At 38.9% G+C, this 12277-nt stretch overlaps 1 protein-coding gene across 2 annotated transcripts in view; it reads left to right on the top strand.

The window, feature by feature from the left end:
• Positions 1-12277, top strand: part of GABPA (GA binding protein transcription factor subunit alpha) — a 38073-nt gene that overhangs the window by 15709 nt on the left and 10087 nt on the right. For both annotated transcript variants that reach the window (XM_040484130.1, XM_040484129.1), the window contains exons 5-6: positions 2499-2744; positions 11159-11353. In XM_040484130.1, the coding sequence (XP_040340064.1) occupies positions 2499-2744; positions 11159-11353 (441 nt within the window). The remainder of the gene's footprint in view (positions 1-2498; positions 2745-11158; positions 11354-12277) is intronic.

Here is a 12277-nt window from a genome sequence, read left to right as displayed (position 1 = left end):
CATCTGTTTTGTCACTTAAAGTCTTCATATGAGTGAAGTCATATGATTTTTGTCTTTCTCTGACTGACTAATTTCACTTAGCATAATACCCTCCGGTTCCATCCATGTAGTTGCAAATGGTAAGAATTCATTCTTTTTGATTGCCAAGTAATACTCCATTGTGTGTGTGTGTGTGTGTGTGTGTGTGTGTGTGTGTGTGTGTGTATCACATCTTCTTTATCCATTCATCCATCGATGGACATTTGGGCTCTTTCCATACTTTGGCTATTGTTGATAGTGCTGCTATAAACAAGGGGGTGCATGTGTCCCTTCAAAACAGCACACCTGTATCCCTTGGATAAATGCCTAGTAGTGCAATTGCTGGGTCGTAGGGTAGTTCTATTTTTATTTTTCTGAAGAACCTCCATACTGTTTTCCAGAGTGGCTGCACCAGCTTGCATTCCCAAAAATTCTTTGTTTTCTTTAAAAGCCTAGTGACTTCTTGCAAGTGTAGGGAGAGTTGACTTGATGAAATTTGAATGGAGGATTAGAGATTAATTTTAGGAAATTTTTTTTCAAAAATTCTAGTTCTTTTTCTCATGTATATTTGAAAACTGACTTATCTTTGTATCAGAAAATGAATGATAAGCAATACAGTTTATTATAGAGTTGGTTTTCAAAGAGGTTTCAAGGTTTTCAACTTTAAAGTTGACTTTTTTTTCTTTCAAATATACTTTGATTAAATTTGATATAGATTGTAACAGACGCAATGACCAAACAGTAGCTGTTAAGTAATATGATAGTTTCTTAGAGCTGTCATCATAACAGAAGTATCTGAGATGATTTTATAAAGGCTTAGTTTATTCTGTTTTGAATATCTTAAGAATTTGGGGTATTTTTTTTTCATTCAATTGAAAATGGAAATCAGAAGTTAATAATGTGTATTTAGCAAACTCAGTGCCAATTCATTTTTAAGACATGTACTTTGACCCTTGAAAAGAAGAGCAGTCAGGGGCACCTGGGTGGCTCAGTCAGTTAAGTGTCCGACTTCAGCTTAGGTCATGATCTCACGGTTTGTGAGTTTGAGCCCCGCGTCGGGCTCTTTGCTGACGGCTCAGAGTCTGGAGCCTGCTTCGGATTCTGTGTCTCCCTCTCTGCTCCTCCCATGCTTGTGCTCTGTCTCTCTCTCTCTCAAAAATAAACATAAAAAAAAAATTTAAAAGAAAATCAGACAGTAAATAATCTTAATTTGCTTAGAAGGACTTCTACAAATTCCGCAGGTGAGTAGCTACTCCTTTATATTCTCCGTAGTCTAGTTTTTATTTTCTAATCCATATTGGTACTTTTTCTTTCTAATAAATGTTTATAAGTAGCTGTGCGTGTGGTGGTAGTAGTGGTGGTGGTGATGGTGTTAAATTATCTTAGACTTAGTAGAAAAGTTGCAGGGGTGCCTGGGTGGCTGGCTCAGTCAGGTAAGCGTTAGATTTCAGCTCAGAACATGATCTTGTGGTTCCTGAGATCGAGCCCCACGTAGGGCTCTGTGCTGTCAGCTCAGAGCCTGAAGCCTGCTTTCGGATTCTGTGTGTCCCTCTCTCTTGCCCCTGCCCCTCTCTCTGTCTTTCTCTCTCTCTTGAAAATAAACATTAAAAAAAAATAAAAAACAAAAATGTTACAAGAGGAGTAAAAGAATTCCTGGACGTCCTTTACCTAGTTTCCCCAAATGTTAACTTTTATTTCATTTGCTTTGTTCTCCGTCCACCTGTCCCCTTGTTATCTTTTTTGCCCTGTTTAAGAATAAGTTGCAGGGGGTGCCTGGGTGGCTCAGTCAGTTAAGCATCCAACTTCAGCTTAAGTCTGATCTCACAACTCATGGGTTTAAGCCCCATGTCAGGCTCTGTGCTGACATCTCTGAGCGTGGAAGCTGCTTCGGATTCTGTGTTGCCCTCTCTCTGTGCCCCTCGCCTGCTCACGCTCTGTCTCTGTCTCTCAAAGATATATAAACGTGGGGTGCCTGGGTGGCTCAGTCATTTAGTGTCTGACTTCAGCTCAGGTCATGATCTCACTGTTCATCAGTTCGAGCCCCACGTCAGGCTCTGTGCTGACAGCTCAGAGCCTGGAGCATGCCTCGGATTCTGTGTCTCCCTCTCTCTCTGTCCCTCCCTCGCTCATGCTCTGTTTCCGTCTCTCAAAAATAAGTAAACATTTAAAAATAAATAAATAAACAAACATTAAAAAAAAAGAATACGTGTTGCATACATGATCTTTTTCTGTCCCTAAATACATCAGTGTATGTGTTTTCTGGAAACAAGGAATTCTTTTGTATGACATTACAATTATCAAAATCAGGAAATTAATCCTGACACAATACTGTTATCTACTGAAGTTCCATTGAATAATTGTATTTATGTCTACAAGAGAGTATTTGCTCTACCATTTGAGAGCGCATAAACTAAGCTAATGACTTTTTAGTGACTTTTATGTATCCATTTGAATTTACTTTTTTTTTATTCATTCTTAAGGAATTGAGCCTAAGCTAAACATCCTTGAAATTGTTAAACCTGCGGAAACAGTTGAAGTAGTTATTGATCCAGATGCCCACCATGCTGAAGCAGAAGCACATCTTGTTGAAGAAGCTCAAGTAATAACTCTTGATGGCACAAAACACATCACAACTATTTCAGATGAAACCTCAGAACAAGTGACAAGATGGGCTGCCGCACTGGAAGGTTACAGGAAAGAGCAAGAACGCCTTGGGATACCTTATGGTAATAAAATACTTAATTATGTGCTAGTAGTATAATAGGAATTAAGCTTGACATAGAAGATACTAGGGTGAGTAAGTTATAATCTATTTTAAATGTAGAATATTTAGGAAGAATATCGTTTTCCGTATTTTTTTTATCCCCTTTGGACAAATATTTTTGCAGATGTTGGGAATACAAAGAAATTTAAAAAATCTGCCTTCAAGGTGTTCATAATGTAGTTGAAGACAGAGAAGCTAAGTGAAAGGAAATAGTTGCCATAAAAGGTAGCATGGTTTTAAGCTGTAACTTACGTATATAAAGGGAATATGCTGTCACAATCTCAAGGGATCACAGTGGCCTGTGTGGAAACTGGGAAAAGGTTTATTACAGACAAAGAAACTGATGGACAGAGAAGGGCAGACCAGACAGGAAACACATGTGCAAAAGTTAGACATGGGAATGAGTATTCAGGAGTAGTGAAGTTTGGTGGAGTTAACTCTCAACAGTATAGAACTGTTTTGATTGATGGACGTGACCACGTGGTGGGAGTGCATGGCATATGTTGGTGCACATAGAGACCGAATGAAGGGAAAACAGAGGCATGTTATAGTTGAGTTGTGGCTAGGTGATCATGTCTAGGTCAGCTTAAACTTGATAATTTCTGGGGAAAGAAATGAATGAAAATAGTGATGGGGCTGAGCAGCTGACTCATGGATTGTGTGAGGGTAGAGAGGAGAGATTCAAGTACTGATGCAGCTTCTCAAGCTTGGGTGCATATAGGGTAGTCCTGATATTGATGAGAATTGGTGACATCTTCATTACATGTTTAGTGAACTGCATATGCCAGGCATCATGTTAAATGCTGGGCTTTTGATGGTGCATAAGAAAGATAGTCCATGCCCTCCGGAGCTTAAGTGGGAGAGTTGGGGAAGTCTGGTATTGGGAAGATTTTTTTCAAGGGAAAGTGGTTCTACTTTTGAAAATACCTACTTAACTAAAGGTAACCAGAAAGTATTTTCAGGTATACAAGATTTGGACTGGAGATAAAGATGTTTTCTGGGACTCCACTGTGTTGAATTTATATTGAAGCCATAGAGTATATGCAGTCTCTGATGGAGAGAGAGAAAATGGAAAGGAACACAGTGTTCAAGACTGGTTCCTGGAGCTTGTCAGAATTTCAGCTTGAGGAGAAAAGAAGGGAGACACAGAATGGCTGAAGACATAGAAGGAAAACAAGAAATGTATATAGTGACTGTGAAATTGAGAAAGAGTTTTAGATGGGCAAGAATCTCCACACTGCCAGCAAAGTAAAAAAATGCCAACTGAGTAGTATCTGTTAAATTTGGTGATCAGAGGTTTATTGGTAGATTTAGAAAAAAGTAACTGTAGAGTTAAAGATGAGTTACAGGAAATAAATAGACATGGAAATGGAAAAAACCGAATATTAACCTTTGATGGGGAGGGCAAATGGGAAGAGTGTTGAGAGAATAAGTAAATATTATTGAAGGTTCAAGAGTTGTTGATAAGCTGAGTATTTGTAGATAAAATGATATGGCACTAGCTGGAAAAGGGTAGACGAAGAAAGCCAGGAGAGGGACTTTTAATTGGCAACATAAGAAGGTAAGTCCAGTTTGGAGGAGATCAAGCTGTTCCTCAGAGACGGTGTAGTTGACAGTATTCTTACCTATTTTTCACGTGTGGAAGCCAGCATAGATGTTGTACTTGACCTTCTTGTTACTGAGTCACCCCTGAGAGGGGAAATGCTGAGAAGGAAAGAAGGAGCATAAAAACATTTGAAATAATATTTTATGGTTTGCTAGACTTGCAACAAGAACCTTTTGGGGAGTAGAATCCTTTTTTTTTTTTTAATTTATTGTCAAGGTAGCTAACACACAGTGTATACAGTGTGCTTTTGGTTTTGGGGGTAGAGTCCCGTGATTCATTGCTTACATACAACACCCTGTGCTCATCCCAAGAAGTACTCTCCTCAATGCCCATCACCCATTTTGCCTTCTCCCCCGAGGAGTAGAATCTTTTATGGAGAGTAATATTTAAAAATGAATTGTAGAGAGCAAGATTATAAACTTTGACTCAAAGTTCCTACCAAGGGTATTATTTACTTAGAATAGAGCTCTTTTCAAACACTTGACATTTATTTAGGTATAGGAAGATTTTTTTTTAAATCATTGTTTTTTTTTTTTTGTTCCTAAAATCATTAGCAACTGGAAAGTTTTAGGAATGTAATTACTGTTTTCTTAGGAAACTATCGTTTCAGGTTTCTTTCTGCACGTAAAGGTAGTCATTTTGCAATTGCTTGTTAATTCTGTGCAAAATTGAAATATGGGTGACTGATCGTAGCTACTTTAAATCTCTTTGAAATATTGGTCCACATTGGACAGTTCCTTAAAGTTCATTTTATACGTATCAGTTTTATATCTTGACAGGAGCTTAGAACCACCTGTTCATATATGTACAATCCCTTCACTTTTAGATTTTTCCAGGACTCTAACTATTTTCCTGCTGTTTTGTTTTTGTTTTGTTTACTATTTCACATTTAAAAGCTGTAGATGAAACTCAAATTAATGAATTTATAGTAGTTAGAAGTCTGGTCAAATGGGATGTTCAAACTGACTAAAAGTATTTATTCTTGTCCTTTTTTAATAAGAATATTAAAAAGATGACTATATTTATTTTTATTTTTTCTTTCAGTTGTTTGAATAATTAAGAAAGATAGTCACATTTTTGGCTCCCCAAATTGTCAAATATTAACATTTTAAAATATTACAAGTGTTGGGGCACCTGGGTGGCTCAGTCAGTCGAGCATCCGACTTCAGCTCAGGTCATGATCTCATGGTTCATAGGTTCGAGCCCCATGTCAGGCTCTGTGCTGACAGCTTGGAGCCTGCTTCAGATTCTGTGTCTTCCTCTCTCTCTGTCCCCCTGCTCATGTCTCTCTCTTTCTCTCTCCCTCAAAAATAAACATTAAAAAAATTTTTTTTTAGTACTACAAGTGTAAAATATCTGGTACAAAAAGAGAAGAATGTAAAATTGTTTATGTTGATTACATGCTGAAATAACATTTGGATTCATTAAATGAAATTATTGTTAAAATAAATTTCACCTAATTTCTTTATTTTTTAATGTAGCTGTTAGAAAATTTTTAAATTACATAGTACCCTGCATTATATTTCGTTTGGACAGCTGCTGATCTAGACAATTGTAGCCTTCAGTTCTGGGAAATTTTCCTGTATTAGCCTTTTGATAATTACCTTCTGTGTTTTTCTTTTCTTTTTTCTGAAATTCCCGTTCAGTCTCATGGGCTGATCCTCTGTGTCTTTACTCTTCCACTTGTCATTTCTGTATCTGTCTGTACAACTTTGCCAAATTTCTTGTCTTTATATAACAACCTGTCCTGAGAGTTACTTTCACTTTACAAGGACTCTTGATATTTGTTTGTTGATTTTAGTATTCTGAGCTCAGTATTATGGATATCGTGTTTTCTCTTACCTCTCTGAATATTTTCATCGTTGTGTTGGGGTTTGTAAAAATGTGTTTTCCATTTTGTTATGGCATTATTTCTGTCTTTTCTGGGTTCTGTTTTTCTGTTTATTTTTGTTTGTTTTTAGACTCAAATATCTGATTATTCCTGCTCATCTGTTCATTGAGTGAATAACTTTTTTTTTAATGTTTAATTTTGAGAGAGAGAGAGAGAGAGAGGTGAATGGGAGAGGGGCAAAGAGAGAGGGAGACAGAATCCGAAGCAGGCTCCAGGCTCTGAGCTGTCAGCACAGAGCCCGATGCGGGGCTTGAACCCATGAACCACAAGATCATGACCTGAGCAGAAGTTGGATGCTCAACCAACTGAGCCACCCAGGCACCCCTAACTTTTTTTTTAATGTTTACTTATTTTTGAGATAGCATCAGCAGGGGAGGGGCAGAGAGAGTGGGAGACAGAGTATCCAAAGCATGCTCTGCACGGACAACAGTGAGCCAGATGTGGGGCTTGAACTCATGAACTCTGAGATCATGACCTGAGCTGAAGTCAGATGCTCAACCGACTGAGTCACCCAGGCGCCCCAGAGTGAATAACTTTAAAGCTAATTAGTTTGAAGCTCTGGAAGGGGTTTCTTGACCATACACAGGTAAAATGGGGTATTGGTCATTTCATTAAAAGATTTGAAAGTGCCAGTATGTATAGCTCTTTTTCCTGGGTTTCTTTAACTTTTCTTGGAGAATTGGCCAAATACCTAACAGGGGTAGAACATTGCAGTGAGGATTTATGGTTGACTTGTATGTGAATGCTGCATTGTGGAAGTGGAAAGGGAAGGGCAGAGGGTCTCACTCTTCAGTTTGTAGACTTTTATTACTGGGATCTGTTCTTCCAAGATCTGTTTAATGTCTGTCACTGATCTTAAAGTATTCCTGGGAGTGGGGGAAGGGTTATGGACATGTGTGTTGAGGGATGCTTCTGTTCAGTTGGCTCCTGAGAATGAAGGAGAGGCCCTGAAGGTTCTGACACCACCATACACTTAAAATCAGTCCCCTGATTTGTATTTCTCTGATGAGGAGCGATGTTGAGCATCTTTTCATGTGCCTGTTGGCCATCTGGATGTCTTCTTTATTATTTTTTTTTTATTTTTATTAAAAAAAATGGTTTTTTTAATGTTTATTTTTGAGAGACAGAGAGAGGCAGAGCATGAGTGGGCGAAGGGCAGAAGGAGAGGGAGACACTGAGTCTGAAGCAGGACCCAGGCTCTGAGCTGTCAGCACAGAGCCCAATGTGGGGCTCGAACTCACGAACCGTGAGATCATGACCTGAGCCAAATCAGATGCTTAACCGACTGAGCCACCCAGGCTCCCCTGGATATCTTCTTTAGAGAAGTGTCTGTTCATGTCTTCTGCCCATTTCTTCACTGGATTATTTGTTTTTCGGGTGTGGAGTTTGGTGAGTTCTTTATAGATTTTGGATACTAGCCCTTTGTTCAATATGGCATTTGCAAATATCTTTTCCCATTCTGTCAGTTGCCTTTTAGTTTTGATGATTGTGTCCTTTGCAGTGCAGAAGATTTTTATCTTCATGAGGTCCCAATAGTTCATTTTTGCTTTTAATTCTCCAGCAATAGCACTGCTTGGAATTTACCCAAGGGATACAGGAGTGCTGATGCATAGGGGCACTTGTACCCCATTGTTTATAGCAGCACTTTCACCAATAGCCAAATTAGGGAAAGAGCCCAAATGGCCATCAACTGATGAATGGATAAAGAAATTGTGGTTTATGTACACAATGGAATACTGCTTGGCAATGAGAAAGAATGAAATATGGTCTTTTATAGCAATGTGGATGGAACTGGAGAGCGTTATGCTAAGTGAAATAAGTCATACGGACAAAAACAGACACCATATGTTTTCACTCTCATGTGGATCCTGAGAAACTTAATAGAAGACCATGGGGGAGGGGAAGGAAAAATAAAAAGTTAGAGAGGGAGGGAGCCAAACCACAAGAGACTCTTAAAAACCGAGAATAAACTGAGGGTTGATGGAGGGCAGGAGGGTGGGGAGGGTGGGTGATGGGCATTGAGGAGGGCACCTGTTGGGATGAGCACTGGGTGTTGTATGGAAACGAGTTTGACAATAAATTTCATATTAAAAATAAAGAAAGAAAGAAATCATTCCCCTCATTTACCATGTACACCTCCTCTGCTACCTGGTGCCACCATGATCCGAGCCAATAAGGGGGTTCTGCAGGCAAGAAACTCCTCTTGCTATATTCTCCTTGAAAGATATATTAGGTCATAGCTTCTCCTGCTTCACTGGATTTTCACTCTGCTTATGGTCTTCAAAAATAAGTTGAAAATCTCCCATCCATTTGTCATTTCCACTCATGGTCCTATGAGTTTACTTCTTTAAAAAAAATCCTTAACTATAATTTTACTAGGGTCTTAGAGAAAATAAGCAGGCGAATATGCATGGACAATTAGTTATGTTAAGAAGTCCTAACGTAGGAGAGAAGTCCTAATGTAGGACAGAAGTCCTAATGTTATTTAAGAAAACAAATCAGACTACTTCTATTTTCCCCCAACTTTTTTATCTTGACACTTTCTTCATGTTTTTGTAAAATGAGGTTACTTGAACTTTTAAAGGGAGTTGTGTTTCAGGATAGCTTCTCTAACTTCCCAGAACTCCTTCATCTGTTATTTTCAATTAATATTAAAAAATAGAGCCGGTAGGGGCCCCTGGCTGGCTCAGTCAGAAGAGCATGTGACTCTTGATCTTGGGGTCGTGTGTTCAAGCCCTCACGTTGGTTGTAGAGATTACTTAAATAAATAAAAACTTTTTTTTTTTTTTCCAACGTTTATTTATTTTTGGGACAGAGAGAGACACAGCATGAACGGGGGAGGGGCAGAGAGAGAGGGAGACACAGAATCAGAAACAGGCTCCGAGCCATCAGCCCAGAGCCTGACGCGGGGCTCGAACTCACGGACCGTGAGATCGTGACCTGGCTGAAGTCGGACGCTTAACCGATTGCGCCACCCAGGCGCCCCATAAATAAAACTTTAAAAAAGAGCCACTTGCTTGCTCAGTTCCTGCCTGTCCCCTTACTCCACTTTTGTCTGGACCTCCTCTCTCTTTTTCCTTGGTGTGCCTATGCTACTCAATTTCGATCCCATTCCCTCCGGTTTCTCCTCATTGTGGTCCACTCTCCTGGATGTGATCCGCAGGCTCAGTTTTTAGAGCTCACAGATGCTACACTGCCTCCAGCCCCTTCACCTTTACCTCAGACCTTTGGGCTCACTTGTTACTGGATTGGGCAGGACTGGTTGAGCTGCTGCTTTGGCTTGGCCTGTCGTGCTTTCAGTAAGAACTCCCTGGCTGTGTTCGCAGTCTCCCGTGCTCAGAATGAAGAATGGGTCACATGTCCCTTTGCTTCCTCCCCGCTTTGCTGTCTCCTGCACAGATAACTGACACCATGAAGGTCTGTGACTGTTACAGCTTTGTCTTGACCTGCGTGTATTTGGGCTTTCCTGGGGGATATCTTGTCACCTCGTTTTATTGTAAATATACCTGGATTTTGGTTTTGCTCTCTAGTTGCTTTTAGTGGTATTTTTTTAACATGTGCATTTAGAGACATTAAAAAACTTCACTGCCATCCTCCTCCCTTCACCTCTTTGTGAAAAGATCAAATAAAAAATCAGTTCTGTGACTATCAATCCTCTATTATGTTTGATTCATTTTTTACTATAAATTGGCTCTTGATAAGTACCTAAATGTTTTTTCCCCACTTACTCCTATTGAATAGCCTGCAGCTTAGGGCACATAACCAACGCTATTTGGATAGGTCATCTTCTCCATGCAGAAGTATCTGTATCAAAATTAATTCAGTCAGTATTTATTAAATTTATATGGGTAAAATACTCTGTTAGATGCCGGGGATACAATTAAATATTCGTACATGTTGGCCATCCTTTTCATTTGTGAATTCATTAGATAGTAACAAATGATGAGGAAAATGAATTTATTTGTATTTACTTTTTATAGATTTAACAAATTATGCATAAGGCATTGTGGTAAACGCTGAAGATACAGTGGTTTACAAGACACAGCCCTTATATTCAAGACCTTAACGTGTTACAGGGAAAGACAGCTGAGTAAACATGCAATTTGCATGTTGTAAGTGCCACCAAAGGGTAGAGATACAGGAGCACTAGCTTTTTACAAGAAGCAAAAGGGAGGAAAGATTATGTTGTGCACATTTTGGAGAATAAGTCTAGCTCCTCAAAAGCCCCTTATGGATTTTTTTGGGTTTTTTTCAGTGCATCAAATTGTACACAGCTACAAAATAATGTTTGAAACTTGAATAACTTAACCCCATTCTCTCTAAAGTAATCACATATTTTATTCTTCCAGTTGACCCATTGGAGAGCAATTTTATACTGTTTTTCTTAGTAAAACTCCAGACTAACAGATGTAAAACCAGATGAAGTCATTACAAATTTAGGTTGAAAAATTCAAAAGGAGCTGAGGAGAAAATACATCATTAAAATTTATTTGGGGGCACCTAAGGTGGCTCAGTTGGTTAAGCATCCGACTCTGGATCACAGCTTGGGCAGGTCACGATCTCACAGTTCATGAGATTGAACCCCGCATCGGGCCCTGCACTGACAACACGGAGCCTGCTTGGGGTTCTCTCTCTCCTCCCTCTGCCCCTTCTCGGTGCCCCCACCCCTCTCTCTCTCTCAAAGTAAATAAACTTTACACAAAATTTTTTTTTTAATTTTATTTGAGTTTATATACTTTACTTGGGGAAAAAAAACCTGTCTGGATTTTATCTCCATATATATGTGTGTATATATATGTTTATACGTATTGACAAATTAACCGTGAATTCATGTAGTGTCGAGATAGAGCTAGGCTAATGGTAATATTTTTCTCTTTAGATCCTATACAGTGGTCCACAGACCAAGTCCTGCACTGGGTGGTTTGGGTAATGAAGGAATTCAGCATGACTGATATAGACCTTACTACACTCAACATTTCCGGAAGAGAATTATGCAGTCTCAACCAAGAAGATTTTTTTCAGCGAGTCCCTCGGGGAGAAATTCTGTGGAGTCATCTGGAGCTTCTTCGAAAATGTATAAAATTTAAGTTATTACCTATTTGCGTTGTAACTTCAGTTTAATTTTATTTCGTTATAATTTTGTCTTCATTGTGCATTGTGGTCATTGATAATAGCAATAATAATTAACACTTAATTGTATAAGGCTGTGCTGGGAGCTTTATATGCATTATCTCATTTAATCCTTCTAATGCCACAGATCCTTACTTTCCCTATTTTTTAGATAGGAAAGTTAGGCTTAGACAGCTCCACAGGGTACAAGGCTAGGGAGTGGCAGGGCCAGGATCCAAAACCAGGCTGGTGAACACTAGCATCTCAGTTCTTAAGATGCTGTGCCGCATACTTAGCTCTCTTCATAAATTTTAGTCATTGACTTTTATTTCATCCATCAGTTCTTTCATTTACTGTTTATCTTCTAGAAATTTAAGATTGTCCACAGATGTCGTCCCTGTTTCTTTTTATCATTAGTGGAATTAAATCTTCTACAATTTCTTTTAATTGAATGGGATCTTAAGAGAAAGAAGTGCAAGTGTGCATCCCTCCATCTTGAATCGAAAGCAGCTGGTTATAAGTGTTTCCATGTTGGCTCCACAGACATTATTATTATGATTAAGTGACTATATACAGAAATTAGAAACTACTTGGCTGACCAACAAAAAGCTCAAGTAAATGCAAATTATTTTGTTTGAATTTTAATCCCTCTTAATCCACTTTAATCCAACAGTGACTATCTGTTAAAATATTTTAGCAGTAACCTGTTCCCTAACACCCAGTTTAGAGGCCAGAAATGCTAGCCAGACACACATACTTTTCAGAATGGGTGAACAGGACAAACTCTGACTTTGTTTTTGTAATGGTGTATAAAGGTACCTGGTAGGGTTTAGTCTGTTATGTGCCCAGTAAAAGAACAGCTCAGGTTGGAGGGATTTTACATAGTAAT

The sequence above is a fragment of the Herpailurus yagouaroundi genome, unplaced genomic scaffold (assembly GCF_014898765.1).
Source record: "Herpailurus yagouaroundi ecotype Mexico unplaced genomic scaffold, PumYag 162, whole genome shotgun sequence".
NCBI lineage: Eukaryota > Metazoa > Chordata > Mammalia > Carnivora > Felidae > Herpailurus > Herpailurus yagouaroundi.
Note: the sequence above shows the minus strand (reverse complement) of the source record. Positions and strands in the feature narration are given on the sequence as shown.